The 15,357-nt window shown below is 55.4% G+C and overlaps 7 protein-coding genes across 7 annotated transcripts; 3 read left to right on the top strand and 4 right to left on the bottom strand.

The window, feature by feature from the left end:
- Nucleotides 1-279: 279 nt before the first annotated feature.
- CCM_02173 (amino acid transporter, putative) lies at nt 280-2,131 on the bottom strand (the record flags this gene model as incomplete). The annotated part of the gene is made up of 5 exons (XM_006667326.1): nt 280-717; nt 778-1,508; nt 1,565-1,761; nt 1,830-1,900; nt 1,964-2,131. The coding sequence occupies 5 exons, from the start codon at nt 2,129-2,131 to the stop codon at nt 280-282; spliced, it is 1,605 nt and encodes a 534-aa protein (XP_006667389.1).
- A 1,434-nt stretch (nt 2,132-3,565) lies between these two features.
- On the bottom strand, nt 3,566-4,087 carry CCM_02172 (uncharacterized protein; the record flags this gene model as incomplete). The annotated part of the gene is made up of 3 exons (XM_006667325.1): nt 3,566-3,756; nt 3,816-3,878; nt 4,051-4,087. The coding sequence occupies 3 exons, from the start codon at nt 4,085-4,087 to the stop codon at nt 3,566-3,568; spliced, it is 291 nt and encodes a 96-aa protein (XP_006667388.1).
- A 110-nt stretch (nt 4,088-4,197) lies between these two features.
- CCM_02171 (uncharacterized protein) lies at nt 4,198-4,719 on the top strand (the record flags this gene model as incomplete). The annotated part of the gene is made up of 1 exon (XM_006667324.1): nt 4,198-4,719. The coding sequence occupies one exon, from the start codon at nt 4,198-4,200 to the stop codon at nt 4,717-4,719; it is 522 nt and encodes a 173-aa protein (XP_006667387.1).
- Nucleotides 4,720-5,597: 878 nt separating this feature from the next.
- CCM_02170 (uncharacterized protein) lies at nt 5,598-6,910 on the top strand (the record flags this gene model as incomplete). The annotated part of the gene is made up of 4 exons (XM_006667323.1): nt 5,598-5,783; nt 5,835-5,939; nt 5,999-6,232; nt 6,287-6,910. The coding sequence occupies 4 exons, from the start codon at nt 5,598-5,600 to the stop codon at nt 6,908-6,910; spliced, it is 1,149 nt and encodes a 382-aa protein (XP_006667386.1).
- Nucleotides 6,911-7,239: 329 nt separating this feature from the next.
- CCM_02169 (endoglucanase, putative) lies at nt 7,240-7,941 on the bottom strand (the record flags this gene model as incomplete). Its single annotated transcript, XM_006667322.1, has 1 exon — nt 7,240-7,941. The coding sequence occupies one exon, from the start codon at nt 7,939-7,941 to the stop codon at nt 7,240-7,242; it is 702 nt and encodes a 233-aa protein (XP_006667385.1).
- Nucleotides 7,942-9,685: 1,744 nt separating this feature from the next.
- Nucleotides 9,686-11,314, bottom strand: CCM_02168 (uncharacterized protein; the record flags this gene model as incomplete). The annotated part of the gene is made up of 5 exons (XM_006667321.1): nt 9,686-9,789; nt 9,847-10,752; nt 10,812-10,853; nt 10,915-11,179; nt 11,231-11,314. 5 exons carry the CDS (start codon nt 11,312-11,314, stop codon nt 9,686-9,688), a joined length of 1,401 nt encoding a protein of 466 aa, XP_006667384.1.
- A 1,916-nt stretch (nt 11,315-13,230) lies between these two features.
- On the top strand, nt 13,231-15,222 carry CCM_02167 (uncharacterized protein; the record flags this gene model as incomplete). Its single annotated transcript, XM_006667320.1, has 4 exons — nt 13,231-13,288; nt 13,357-13,369; nt 13,727-14,180; nt 14,395-15,222. The coding sequence occupies 4 exons, from the start codon at nt 13,231-13,233 to the stop codon at nt 15,220-15,222; spliced, it is 1,353 nt and encodes a 450-aa protein (XP_006667383.1).
- Nucleotides 15,223-15,357: the final 135 nt, after the last annotated feature.

The following is a 15,357-nucleotide window of genomic DNA, read 5'->3' as shown; positions in this document are numbered from 1 at the left end:
CCTACCTCGCTTTCTATCAGGCGGACGCGGACGTGATGACCGAAAACTCGTTCACTCACTCAGGTAGTGTACCAACTCGAGAACCTTGATAATCAGAGAGAGCGAGTTTAAAATAAACGTCATTCTCTTATAGGGTGGGTGGATTCGTTCAATGTCGGCTCGTTATCACTACAGCCTACATATGTGTGGCGTGGCGGACATTGGTAGCGGGCCGCAGGTGCTTGCCGCCGCCGACCGATGTTCAACGCCCAAGAATAGGTCCTCAGAAACATGGCGCAGTTAGTCTCTCGGTTTCTGAACAAGAACCACCGGACCTTGATAAATGTGGCGAGCACGAGTATAGTAGAGGACCACTGATAAACTCATGAGCCCAACGAAAAGAACGCAGGCCCAATTGAAGTTTTGCGCAGTGAGGTGGTAACTGTTGGGCCAGAAACTCCAGAAAAAGGACCAGCAGGCGTAGACGAGGGCGGTACAGTTAATGGGAAGGCCCCATCTGCCAAGTGACCAGCGCGCATGAGGGAGCGGCTCGCCGTGAAGACGCCTTAAGGCGACGCAGCCGAGGCAGATGACGTAGGTAGCCATGAGGGCCACTGTAGAGAGGGAGAGCATGGCGTTGAAGGCAACCGTTGACCCAATGTTGATGAGCGAAAGCACCATACTGAAGATGCAGGTAAAGGTGACGGCATTGACAGGGACATGCCATGTCGGGTGAACCTGCGAGCGAGCATGTTAGCTTCGCACCATATAGGAAAGAAGAGTAGCTGTGAGCCTTACAGCACCAAGCCATTTCGAGAATGGAAGGCCATTATCGCGGGCAAAGGCAAACGTCTGGCGCGACGTCGACGCCAGACTCGAAATCGTGACCATGATGAGCAGCACGAGCACCACGACCGTGAGTCCCGTCGCGCCACGCACACTGCCCGTCGCCTCCCGAAACACATAGATGAAGGGAAAGCCCGTCCTGTCACTCAGCGCCTCCTGCACATTGCCAATCGAAAAGAGGTACGTCAGCAGCAGCCCAAACGTAAAGGGCACGTTGAGCAGAAACGACCAGACCATGGCGCGCGGCACAATGACGCCCGCGTCCTCAATCTCCTCGGACATGTGGGCGACCGAGTCGGACCCGAGCACGACAAACATAGTCGAGACCTGGCCGACCATGACGGCGAGCGAGACGGACGGCCAGCCGGCGCCGTTGTCGGTGAAGCCGGCAAAGACGGCGGCGGCGGGCTGCTTGGGCGCCAGCACGAGCAGGGTGACAATGACGGGGAAAAAGGCAAAAATGTGCACCGTCACGAACAGGCCTTCGGCGAGCGGCAGGTGCGCGGCGCCGAACACGTTGAAGAGCGCAACGGCGAGGACAGAGGCCATGACGAGGAGGGTGCCCTGCCACGGCGCCGGGGTGTAGGCCGCGTTGTTGAGCGTGATGAGGCCCTGGATGATGGAGCCGATCAGGAAGGCGTCGAGCGCGACAATGGACTGCCACGACACGGCAGAGAGCCAGCCTGTTGATGCGGTTAGCTTTGAAGCGGGCATGTGTGGAGGGCAAGTGTCGCCGCACCGGAGAGGTAGCTCAGGAGCTTCTGGTGCCGCGGCGGCGCAAACTCGGACACCCAGTGGTACTGGCCGCCGGCCGTCGGCGCCATCGACGCCATCTCGGCGAGCGACAGCACGATGAAGAACTGCCCGGTGTACGACCAGCACAGGGACCAGAACAGGCCGGGCAGGCCGCCGGCCGTGAGGCCCTGCGTGTTGGAGCTGTGATCATCTGTCAGTTTGCTTGGGCCAGAGTCACGGTGTTGCGATCTAGAGAACGAGGGACCAACGTGAGGAGAATTTCCCAGGTGCCCATGACGCAGGTCGTGAAGCCGATGGTGGACAGGAGCCGAAAGTTTCGCTAATGAGCAGTGCTGATTAGCCAGGAGCTTCGCTGAGGAGAGGTAAAAGGGGGGTGCCGTACGCGGAATTGCTGCTTCTTGCCCATGCGCTGCATGTCTCGTCGGTCGTTGCCGGTGAAGCCCTCTTGCAGCTCCTTGTTGAGGGCCTCGTTCCACGCCGCCGCGCCGGCGTCTTCTGCCCCGGTGCCGGCGGCGGCGTCGGGCTGCGACTCGACCTCGGCGGCCGTCATTACTGGATGTACCGGTTTCTCCATGGGAACCTGTGGTGTATCTGCTGTGCCCAAGTTGTATTCTGCAATCAGAGTCCCAGTTACACACTAGCTCTCTGTCTCGAGCTAATAGTTCCCGAAAAACTGCCTTGCAAGAGGCGGCCGTTGAAGAAGGCGCAAGAAAAAAAATGATATGTCACGGAGAGAAATTGCATGTACGGGACCGACCGTTGCGGCATTCCTTTCTTGATCTTGGTGGGGAACTAGCCGGCTCTTCGGGCAATGGATCTCGGGCTGACTTGGCAGCATCTTGTGTCTTGGCAGGACCCTGTGTAGTTACTAGTTACTATGATGTTGCAACGGGGGGATTGGTCTGTCCTTTCCCAAGGATTTGAGTCCCGGGCGGCGAGCCTACAGGTGAGAGTCGGCGTCGCTCCCGCAAAGGGGCGTCCGGGTGGCGTCTTTGTGCCGCTGCGGCCGGGATCTGTCTTGGGCTTGACCCGTCGACACACAGACGATGCGCTATTGCAAGCTAGGGCTCAATCAGGCAGGGGTTAAGGGTAATACCAATGATGGCCTCATCCGCGGCATCGTTCATCGCAGCGTTGTCTACTCGAGTTGATCTTATCGGTTACGGCCAGTTGGCGAGTTACGAAGCTGGCGTAGCAGGAACTTTTGCAAATAAGCTAAAATTCATCAGCAGTTCTGTGGAGGCAATAACTATGCAGATGAAATGAACATGTCCAGGGCTCCGCTAACCAGGAAGGCTGATATTTTGACAAATGACAATAAGCTTGATATAGACCCACGTAGCCACTCCACCAAGTTTTGCAGGGGACAGTACATCTCTTGAGGGTGCCACGATGACTGGAATTAATAATTTCGCTATGTGAAGCTGGCGGCTGGAATTGATAATTGACACTGCCGGCGGCTGGAGCGAAGCTGGCGGTAGCAGCGGCGGCAGCGTCGTTCTAGCCCCTGAATTTGCGATAATAACACCTATTGTATCGCCCATATCGCCTATATCGCCTATATCGCCCGCATCGTCTGTATCGTCTGAATCGTTGATATCTGCATCGCGCTAAGAGGCTGCCTAGTGCCTACCTCGCGGCGCTCTCGAGGCTGTTGAGGGAGAAGCGAGATTTAAGACTAGTAGGTGTAGCAAGAACTGCAAAATATTAGTGAAACGAAACGACTAAGCATAACTACTTTATATATACCTTTTGGATGTTGTCTGTTAGCCGTCGGCCTTCTCGGATAGCCGTGATAATGGATGTAAGTTATCATCTGTCAGGGAAGGCTGATATTTTAACAATATGAATTGGTCAAATGACAATAAGCTAATCAATCGAATTAGTATAGACCCACGTAGCCACTCCCAAGTTTTACAGGGGATAGTACCAGCGTCAATTCTCAATGAGTATTAATTGCATATCAAAGAGGCTGCCACGATGGCTAGAATTGATAAATTCGAAGCCGGCGGCTAGAGCGAAGCTGGCGGTGGCGGCGGCGGTTGACTTGTTGATGCGTTGTTCTAGCCCCTGAATCTGCGATAATAACACCTATCGTATCGCCCATATCACCCGTATCGCCCGTATCGCCCGTATCGCCCGTATCGCCCGCGTCGTCTATATCGCCCGTATCGTCTGTATCGTCTATATCGTTAATCTCTGCATCGCTAGCTAAGAGGCTGCCCGGTGCCTACCTTGCGGCGCTCTTAAGGCTGTTGAGGTTAAGGGTAAAAATAGGCCATCACGACGAGATGAAGCTGATAGTTGTTGACAGTGGTTGTGCGCTCCTACCGTCTGATTAGCTAGAAATTTTACTAGCGCGACGCTAGTTAACGTTAGTAGCCACCTAGGTAACCTATAAATAACCAATTAGGTTTAGCTTGTTGTCATTTAATCAATTCTTGCTGTCAAAATATCACCTTCGCTAACCAGCTGTTAGGCACTGAGGATTTGGCAAGATGATCATGTATTCTCTAGCTAAGTGGGTGGCCTTCGTGCCCTAAGTAGTGCCACAAGAATGCCGGCAATCTGCCTATGACTAAATTCGACGCGTTGAAACCGAAGACGCTTGCACAGATGGCGGTCGCCACAGCAGTCTGCGGCACAGACAAAGCCCGCACCATGAAGTGGTATCCAAGAGACGAGAATCTCAGGATGGTGCTTGCGGGAGTCAAGCCCTGCGTGGCCGACTTCACCACGGCGCTAGAGACGGAGGAACGAGTGAAGGAGCGCGCAGCAGAGCTGACAGCGGAGCTCGCAGCGCTCTACGGCCCCCGAAAGAAGGGAAAACGACAAGACAGCAAGGCGCAGGAGACAGGATCGACCAACACAGAACAACAAGGGCCGAAGATCGTCAGAGAAATCAAGCAAGTCAAGCTAGTGATACACACACAGACGCGAGACGGCAGCGAAAAGGAGACCAAGATCATGCTATCAGACAGGGACCCGAAGTTCATGGCCGTGCTATGGCAGCACGTGTGGAAGCGTATGCACACGAAACTTATACATACTACAGCCTACAGACCACCCAGACAAGCTATACATCCCACGTACCGCGGAACAAGACGTCTTCGAAGCTATCCGGGTCTAGTTGATTAAGAAAAAAACAGTGATTTCGACAAAGTTCCGCGGGCAGCTTCCCGCCCTTGTGGGGTTTGGCCTGAGTAACTAGCTAGGCAGGAGCCGGCGCAGTTTGGCGGCGCTATTACGATGAAAAAGTAATCAATCAATCCGTTTGATCGTGTTCCGTAATACGGAGTACAAGGGAGGGAAAAAAAGAAGTATGGTGGAGAAGAAATAACCCTGGCCAGCCGCTGTCAACAAGGATGAGAAAGAGGATATGAAAGAGCCCCCCTTGCAACTGAATTGAAGAAAGGGTCATCTATCACCAAACTGCGGCTTTTGGAACCTAGCTAAGCCGGCGCAATCTCCAAAGAAGGAGGCTCTGGCCAGCCAATATAGTAAGGACATCTATCCGCAACGTCGACTTGCGAATCTTGTCAAGAACCAACCACAACTTCATTGGGTGTGTGCCCCAAACCCATCTCGTCTAGTAACTGCATTTATTTCCCTTTCAATGCCCTGCTCATCTCTGCCCGCGGCGACCCGAGCCGGCGGGGACCAGTAAGCAACCGTCATGGTACTGGTAACAGGCTCGATGGCCGGCCCTCTTGCTTTTTAAATTGGCTTTTCTGTTTATGAACCGAGTACGCGCATCATTTCTCATTATTACATCGTACCCGCATACTCTGCATCTCTTGTCATTCTTGGCCCGCAAGGCTGCCATATCCGGAGCTCGGCACGCCATCCGTAATCTACATTCTTCATGCCATCGCCCCCCTCCCATACTCTCACCAATTTCCTTTCTCCCTCTTCCCAGAAGCGCTCTCTGGCTCTCTCTCTTTGCGCGTATGCGCTCATAATCATGGTTGAGAGATAATCGCCTCACTCCTCCTCGTCTCTCCTAGTCACTCTCTATGGCGGCCGCGGGCATCATCCCCAACCACATGGCCGCCGGTCCCGACGACCGCCGCGCCTACATTGTCATCGTCGCCGTCGTCGGCCTCGTCTGGAGCCTGCTCGTGCTGTGCATCCGCGTCTTTATCCGCCTCCGTCTCAGCGGGCCCTTTGGCGCCGACGACGCCGCCGCCTCCCTAGCCACCGTACGTACAAACAAGGCCTCTCTCATATGATAGCCCTGACTTTTGTTGCAGATCATTGCTGTCTGCCAGACGGCGACGGTGCTCTACGCTGTCCGCCAAGGCGTAGGCGTCCGCGACAACCCAGCCTATCATGACAGCGTAGACTCTGGGCTCAAGGTATCACCAATTATCACGATTCACGCATCAGATGGCAAAGGCTAACGCGGAGGCCGCAGGCGTACTATGCCAGCACAATCATGTACATCATGGCGCTCTGCCCGGCCAAGGCGTCCATGTCGCTGCTGATTTCGCGCGTCAGCCGACAAGCCGCCGACAAGCACCTTCTCGCCACGCGCATCGCCACCAGCATCATCGTCCTTTGGGGTGTCGCCTCCGTCTTCATTGTCGCGTTTCAATGCGGCAGCACGCAGCCGTGGGACCTGGCCGCCCCCGGACACTGCACCGGTCTTGTGCGTCGTCCCCTCTCACCAACTTACTTCCGTTACTGACACCAATGACGCAAGTTCCCGCGCTGGCTCGCCATTGAAGCCCTCAGCCTCGTCCTCGAGCTCCTCATCGCCAGCCTCGCCTTCTCCCTCGTCCTCGGCCTTGACCTCGCCCTGCAAACCAAGCTCATTGTCATCCTCGCCTTTTCCGCCCAACTGCTCGTCGCTATCCCCGTCGCCTACCGACTCGTCCTCCTCCGCGACGCCACCACCACCACGCACCGCGGACCCGTCCTCTTCATCCTCGCCGACACCACCATAGTCACCCAGGTCGTCATGCACTTTTCCGTCATAGCCGCCACGTTTCCCTGCTTTCGACAGTTCTTGCACGCCTTCAGCAACGACTTTGGGGCCACCACCAAGATGGGCACCGACGAGGACCGCTCGGTGGACCGCAGCCACGGCCAGCGGAGCAACAGCAATAGCTACGCCATGTCGGTGCTGCGGGAGCATTACCGTGGCAGTATCCAGACGACAAGGCCGCAAGATGTGGAATCGGAGATCGAGGTCGAGGATGGCGTGCTTTTGCCTCGAGCGCCGCCCCGAGACCGAGTGCTGACGCCCGTCGACGACGGTCGAAGCCTGCAGAGCATAGGCAGCGACCGTGCCATTATGCAGAACAAGCAAAAGAGAGCCCGATGAATCCTCTGGCGCAACTACATAGTAGCCTTTACCCCCCCTTGGAAGGGCCGACGCAGTGGTGGCCTTTGGGAAATTGGCGTTTTCATCATTCAAAGTATACAGCTCTGGCGCACCGGTAAAAGGATTTGAGTGGTAACGACTGTGATTTCATACTATATACAATAACCAGATAACAAATATTGACTAGCTGCTAGCAGGAACTCTCTTCTTGGCCGCATCGTGACATGTATGCACTTGGAAGGCGAACAGACGTGCAAAGGCAACATCCAGCAGGGCTACATGTCGATGCCCTCATTCTCAATGCGCAGAGCGGCCGGCAGCCCTCGGCTTTAGGCGCAGGTACCGCGAGGAGGCGCCGTCCTGGCAGAGACATTGATCACGTCCGGTCCGAGGCTGGGGAAGAGCACATCGGAGCCCTCAACGGTCGAGCAGCCGTTGGCGACATTGGCCGCAAACATGCGCGGGCGGGAGCGAAAGGGATCCGACGGCGCACGCTCGTTGAGCGACACACCCTCGGCCTCGTCGCGGGCCGCCACGCGCGGCTGGATGGTGACGTGGGCGCAGTTCATGTACATTTCGCGGTTGCCGATGTTGTTGAACCAGGACCAGGCAAAGATGGCCTCGCCGGCCGGCGTGTCGTTGGGCAGCGTAAATGGCCAGGTCGCCTTGAGCGGGCAGCCGCCAATGTACGACTGAATGGCCGTGAAGGTGTTGCCGCCGTCGTACGAGAGCGAGACCTGGCAGCTGCCGCCATTGTGCGTGGCGCTGCCCTCGACGCTAAATGTGTAGCTACCTCCAGCGCGCCACGTCACGACGGAGCGGCCCTGCGGCGTGTTGAGCAGGGTGTGGTAGCCCTTGCACGGAAAGTTGGCCCCGTTGGCGGCGAGCGGGTTGATCATGTCGTAGTCAACGTTGGTCGTGTACGGGTTGTGCTTGGAGCGGAACGGCGCCGGGCTCGACATTTGCATGTGCCCGGCCGCCACAGAGACGAAGCCCAAGACGGCGGGCAGGGAGAGAGACGGAAGATGCATGGTTGCTTGAGAGGAGGAAACCGGTATGGAGAAGAGGAATAGTAGTCGACTGTGTAAGCGATGAATGAGTTGGACTGGTTGCTAGTGGTACGGAGCTTGGGACTTCGAAGCAAACCTAAACGAGGGGATTGAGGCGTCTTATATGTAGATGCGCGTGTCTGCCCTCGAGACGTTGCCCTAAACTTCGCTAAGCTTGCAAGCTTCCACGAGTGGTCACAGACATCCCCATGATAGGCTCCTTGGCAGTTGACAGTGACATCAGGCAACATCATAGCGAAGCCATTCACTTGGTCAGACTACCCATGCCAGAAGTGGTTCTGACAGCGACGCCGTCTTGATGGGCAGCATCATGACTCTGCAATGTAACACTCACAAGCTGTCAACCTTGCCATTATGCGCCATCGTTCTCCGGTGCAGAATGAAAGGTCGTCAGCCAGATGCCCAAAACTACCGCAATAGGAAGCTGCCTGTTTCCTACTCCGTTTCCGCTAGAGCGATGCCGCGCACTGTCACAGCCAAGCCCTTTCTGCCGCCCCAGTCCTAGCAAAAGCAATAATAGCAGTAGGGCGAGAATAACTTCGGATGACATGAACGGGAAGTCAGCAGCCTTAGCCGCTGTGGAATTATGTGTTTCGCCAAGGGACTAGTACAGGCTAGTCGCTGCCTTTGTAACCATCCACATGGGGAAAAAGCCACTTCGCCGCCTCTGCCCAGAGTATCGCACCCCAGTTTGGACGAGTAGTAGATTGCAAAGGGTTCTTATCAAGCACAGCTCCGCTCGTAACGTTAACCTGGAGCGACCCAAACTGATCGTCCAACTGAACAGAGTGCTGTACTTGACCGTTCGCGTCCGACGACATGATCGAAATAGGAATGCCGCTACTCGCCCACGTTCTGTGGCTTACATGCATGCCGACTTCCCATTGCATGAGGCGAATCATAACCCGGACACATCCCCCGCATTTCTTGGTACACTTCCTGGGTGCGCCGCATATTGCACCTGTCCACTTGCAAGTCACACAGTTCCCCAAAGGGCCTTCCAAGTGCCGAGCAGGGTCAATTCGTTTCCCCCTTTACGGTGGCCTGCCAAGCCTGTCATTGGCGCACTGGCTTTTTTCTAGGAGCGGGAAGGAATCCCGCTCCGCTCCTCGAGGGACCATCCGTGTACTTCAGGAGAGTAACAGTTGCCTGCGGTAGGAGAAAGGTAACCAGAGATTGCTGGATTCGCTAGAGCGGAGCTCTTGTGCAGATGAGGGTATGCTCGAGTCGGGTCGTCGCAAAAATAGATTGTTGTGTGATTGGACAAACGATGAAACGACGTACCCTAGAGAATAAATTAAGGACGCACATTACCAATTAATAGCTGCGAGACATGCTTTCTAGCCAAGAAGGCGTGGGTATCTCATGTTACGTGCCACGAAAGCAACTCTGCCACACAAGAGCTGACCATTGATTGACATGTCATGTGTCAGTTTGGTACCGATGTCATCGCCATACACGAAGCTGTTTGTCTCGCTTGGGAGCTCAGAGGATACGAAAGTTAGAAGGGGTGTAGTTTGCGTTGCACAGAAATGAGCCTTCATGTTGTATCATCGCGATGTCCAAGCCCACATCAATGTGCCTGAGTCGTGCAGTATTGACCTGTCATCGGCACGGGGGTAGTCGCGTTGCACAGAAGTGAACGGTTGTGTTACTGTAGTATGTTGAAACTATCGTAATATGTAGACGTCCAAGTTCCGCTTTATTAGATGCGCTTGAGTCGTGCCGTATTAGACATATCATCGGCATTGAGGTAGTCAACACCGAGAGCCGCCAGAGGCTCCCACATGTATTCACCGGGTAGGTTCCCTGACACAGTGATATCAGCGTACTATTCTTCTTGTTATTACGGCTCGTAGCACTTACAGTAACGGACTTTTAGTCCAGCAGCATGCGCAGCATCCACCTGAGACTTGACCTTAGCCTTTTGCGCATCAGAGAAGGCACCAGCGCTGGACGGGTTTCCAATGGCGCTCTGGAAGTCGGCAGAGGCGTAGTACGAGTTGAGCGTATTGTACCTGGCGTCGAGATTGTCGACTTTGGCGTCATAAAAGATATCACGGTTGGGCACACCATCACCCGAGTTAATACGGTCAAAGGGGGCACTGCCACTGGCCACGACAGTAATGGCACGTTGTACGAACTTGCCACCAGCAACGTGGCTCAGGTACTTGCCGTCACGGAGAGGTTGCAACGCAGCAACGACAGCATCAAGTGTCTTGGTATCGGATGTCTTGAAGTCGACCATGAGGACAACATTTTGATCAGGGCGGGCCTTATAGATGCCGATTTCGCCCGGCGAGCCGCCATTGTTGTGGTCGAGGATGGCACGGAGAGGCTGCGTGTACTGGATACGCAGAGTTCGGCCAGGGGTTGGGAAAACGTGGCCGATGATGACATCGTCCCCAGAAAGGAAAACATCGGCTTCGACGGCAATGCATCCGGCACTGAAGGCGGAGAAGACGGGGACGTTGCGGTCGTAGTCATTGTGGCTGTGACAAGCCACAGGCTTGATGTTGCTGAGTGATCCAAACGGCCACGGGCTCAGAGGTGGACCAGCACCCTTGTTGGCGCTCTGGGCTGAAATAGCAGAGCCCTCAAAGATCTTATTGACGGCGTCCTCCTTGGGCGGCGTCTCATAGCCAATGGCATGGTAAGAGATGCCGTCGGGGCCAACCTGCCAAGTTCCGCCTTTGGTATCCTTGTTAGTGGCGCCGGAGCATTTACCGCCATCCGCGCTTAGGGCGTTGAGATATCTGACACAGTCATTCTCTATCAAATGGTTAGCACACTGGAAACATGCGCAAAGAAGCCGTAGTATCGTTGCATACTGGAAATAACATGGTCGGAAGTGATCTTGTTGTGAACCTCGACTGCAAATTGTGTGAGTAATGCGGCCGACTGGACTGGGCCAGTGCATAGATAGAGACTTACAGTTGACAAAGCCTTGGATGCCATATTCCGAAGGAGGTTTTCCGCCATTGAGAAAAACCTCGGTGGAAAGCGAAAGATAGCCGCCGGCTCTGACGGTCCTCCCCTTGGCGGCACAGCAAAAAGACTGCACAGCGGAAGAGAATCCTCGTCGCTTGTCGCTGCCTTGTCCAATTGTGACATCATCCCTAGGCATCCAAGCCTGGCCGCAGCTGGAAATTGCGTCGGTAGTCATGGCCTCAGCCGGAGCAGCGCTGGCGACGTGAAGCTGCGACGAATGTTAGCTGCAGGTTGCCAATTAGACTAGCCAACGGTAAACCGGCAGGAGCGCGCAAGCGTTGCGCGGGAGCGTTCGTACCAAGGCTGTAGCTGTGGCCAACGCAAGACTTGAAAGCTGCATCATTGTGATTTGGAGGTGACGACCAGCGCTATCTCAATTCAGCCTACACCCTTTGAAATATTTCACGAGTAGATGATGGAAGAACAGGAACAGGAACAGGCCGCATTGGCCTCTGTAGGTGGCCCGTAAGCACTTGATCAACAACTGAGGAGAAGCGCACGGCGCCAAGGCGAGGACGACGATCCCGCCGAGCACTGCTCCTTTCCTGTCCTGATGATTAGTTACGAACGCTTCTGCGGGCGGTCCCAAGGAAAATAGGCCATTTTAGCTCAGCCTATAATTCATGCACATGTCAATGCCTGTTCTCGCTCGGCTTTGATAGCAAATGAGGTGCTCTGAAAGGACTTGGTGTGGCCGAGCTGAAGGGCGAAGCCAGCACGTGGCGGGGTCTGGTCGCTAGGCGCATAATCAAATCAATTCATCTGGTCGAGCCACGGTATTGGGCCTGGCACTGAATATCGCAGCGCATTGACAAATGCGATCGAGGTACCTGGCCGCCTCGGTGGGTGTGGCACCGGCCAACGAAGACTACCGGCGCTCCATCTTGGGGTAATAAGATCGCGGGGCGGCCGAGGGCAATTGCCGCCAAAACGTCTTGTTTGTTGTCGCTAGATTGAGAAAAGTTGGGTGCGTTGCTGCGGCTGGCTCGGGTCCAACTTGTGGCAAAAGCTGATCCTCTCACATGTACGCTCCATCTGTCGTCGGCGCTGTCGCCCGTGCGTAGTCGCTCGCACTAACAATACAGTAGTATTTTTGGCGTAGTAGTTATACTTGATTAGAAGTGGCGAGATTTGAAAGCGTTAGAAAGCGGATGGATGGAGTACCAGTAGTGGGATCGAAAGGAGGGGCGGGATTAGGTGCATTTTCAAACCTCTAATTTGCGAGAGTTTGCTCGGTTTGGAGAGAGAGCCATGGGGCGCTGACTTGGTGCCAGTGCATCTCATCGAGATGAATGGAGCTGGTTTGATGAGATGATGGTGCCGGTTGACGATGGAAGAAAGAATTGGGTGGGTCACGGTCTGGCGGATGTAGGATGTAGTTATCTGGTACCTACCCTGTACTAATGACAATGAATCCGTGAGCTCAAGATAATGACTACAAAGATCGAATGCGATCTATAGATTCTCGCGTCTTTTAATAAACTATTTATTATTAGACAAGGAAATCTTTTCTGCAGATTCTCTAGTAGGGATTTGCCTAGAATGTAAATCTGACATCTAGACGTGGCGTCAGCCTGAGCAGAACAAAATATAGAAAACGAATTCACTAGCTCTGGCCGACAGGCATATTGAGATAGCTAGGGAAATTCCCTGAAATTTCTTCATACCTTCGTGTATGTCACATCTGGGACACCACTGTCATGCGCCCAGGTCAAGCTACCTAGCTCTCGTCATCGCCGACTCCAAATTCAACTTTCCAAAACGTAGCTTCCTGGTCCCATCCAACCCATCGTCGTCGTTTGGAGAGCGCTTCAGATGTGCCACTTTACCACGTGAAGTCCCGCCAGAGAGCCAATCTTTCAACAGGGCCTGGCATCCGTTGTCACCCAACTTATCCGTACAATAAACCGAGAAAGGGTCAAGACAATACCCATAAACTGTGAAGAGCTCTGTGGTCCAGAGCTCTTCATCAGTATTGAGTTAATGCCCGTCAAAGAAGCCGTATTTGCCCTAGTTTCCTAGTTTCCGTAGCCAGTATCTCCTCGAAAGGAAACCACTCAAATCGCTGACTAAGAACCGAGCCGCCAGAAGCGCCACCTAATCCGTGATCACTAACGACCCCATCATCACAATCATCACAGAACCTTTCAACAACAAGTCCATTCTCTGGAAGCCGCATAGATACTTCAGCGTCAAGTCTGTTGATGGGACATGTGAAGCGGGTCTGCAGACGTCCTGTCTGCGGCCAAACCCGAAGAGATGCTGTTGTACACCAAAAGGGCACTGCCCAAGATTCCTAAGAAGCGCTCGCGAGGAGGTAAGTATTTTACGGCGCGAGTTCCAACCATGTGGATTCCTCTAACACTACCTCGTTGTCTTAATCAGGTTGTGAATTTTGGTAAGTCGTCTACGAGACTGCTTGCAATCGCATTTGCTGACAATCGGCCGATAGTAGAGTCAAAGTAAGCCGCACATGAGCAGAAACACCTCTCAGGCAATGCTGACGCTGGCGTACCTTTCAGAAAAAGAAATGTGACGAAGCTAGTCCCATTTGCGCCCGGTGTGAAGAGGCAGGCCAGGAATGCGTGTACGGCCCGTTGCGACCGCGTCAAAGGAGAACCACCGCGCAGAGGGAGGCCGACGGGGTCGGTGCGGAGGGGTCGTCGGTACCGGGCCTCGTACAGCAGAGCGATGCAGCCGACCCTTCTTCACCCCAACCAGTTACAAAAGACGACCGGCTAGACGCTACTAACAGTTTGCTCGAACTTTCCGACGTCGCCCCCGGCGCCGTCGCTCGCTGGGCGCCAATCCATCGCCACGCTGCCGGCGCCTTTTACACCACGCCGCACCTGGAGCTCAACATGCCGCTCTTCTCCGAGTTTACGACCATTCAGGGGCGACGGGGCCTGCTGGACCACTTTGCGCACGTGCTGTCGCACCTCATCGTTCTGCGCGAGGACGATGGGGGTAGCAACCCGTTTCAGCGTCTTGTGCTGCCCATGGCGCGGCGCAGCCCCGCGGTGGCGAGCGCCGTGTACGCGCTGTCGAGCGCGCACCTCGAGTTTCGCGGCGTCGCGGCCGTCGAGCATAGTAGCATAGAGTTCCACTCCGAAGCCGCGCGCAACCTGGCCGCGCTGATTGAGCGGGGGGGAGAGGGGAACCAGAATGAGCTGCTGGCGGCTGTCATGTTGTTGATCTACTACGAGGTGGTGAGTCTGCGGCCGCTGTGAGTGCAGGTCGGGGGAAATGCTGACGTTGATAGTTGGTGCATCGAGAGCGGTCACAGATCATTCATGGGCATCTGAAAGGTGCAATGGCCATTTTAAAAAGCGCCCGCTCGCCATCAGATCCAACACGAGCGTTTCTAGAACGGGTAAGTCGTTTGCGTAGCCGTGACACAAACGCATCCTCTGACGACACCAGGCGTTTCGGTTCTACGATGTCATCGCGGCACTCTCTTTTCGAAGAGCAACTCTCTCCCCTGCACCCGCGCCTGGGAGCATCGACGGTTTTCTTCCCGTCGACAGCCTCGGCACGCCGCAACCCGTTGGCAGCGCCGACGCTCTCCTCGGCATGGCGACGTCGCTGTGGCCGGTGATGCACCAGCTCTCAAACCTCGGCGCGCTCAAAGACCAAGTCCTCGCGGCCGAATACAGCGGGCAGACCACCACAGCCGCGCCGCTGCGCGCCGAGCTGGAGGCGACAGCCTCGGCCATTGAAGGCTCGCTCCTAGCCTGGGAGCCGGAGCCGTCGAGCAGCAGCAGTAGCAGCCCAGCGCTGGTCGGACTCTTGCACAACGCGCGGGCGTACCGCCACTCGTCGCTGGTGCACCTACACCGGAGCATTTACGGAGCGCGGCGGGAGCACCCTATGGTACAGACACACGCGCAGGCAAGCCTGCGCTCGTGCGTCGGGACCGTGGAGAGCGGCGGGCCGATGGGCGCGCTGCTGTGGCCGCTTTTTGTGGCGTCCTGCGAGGCTCAGACAGCCGCGGACCGGGCGTTGGCGGCACGCGCGTTTGAGGGTATTGATAGGAACCAGGGCATGGCGAATATCGCGCAGTCGTGGCGCATCGTGCGCGAGGTCTGGCGGCGCGCGGACGAGGCGCATGAAGGCGAGGACGGCATGGCAGCGCTGGGGACTGGCCTGCGGCATAGCCGACTAGAGGATATGAGGGGTGTGGATTTTGCGCAAGAGGACCTGTGGCGGCAGGTGTGTCGAGATATGGGCTTGTCTGTGGTGTTTGGATGACGCAGGCAGGTTCCATCTGTGGCCCGCTCCGCACGCGAATTATCCGTACATGTTGACAAAATACTGATTGATTACGGCCAGGGGTGGATGATGCGGTACACAGGTGACGCGTTCTGATACATTCAATAATGTACG

Source organism: Cordyceps militaris, assembly GCF_000225605.1.
Source record: "Cordyceps militaris CM01 unplaced genomic scaffold CCM_S00002, whole genome shotgun sequence".
In the NCBI taxonomy this organism is placed as follows: domain Eukaryota; kingdom Fungi; phylum Ascomycota; class Sordariomycetes; order Hypocreales; family Cordycipitaceae; genus Cordyceps; species Cordyceps militaris.
The sequence above is the reverse complement of the archived record's forward strand: the minus strand, read 5'-3'. Positions and strand labels throughout refer to the sequence as shown.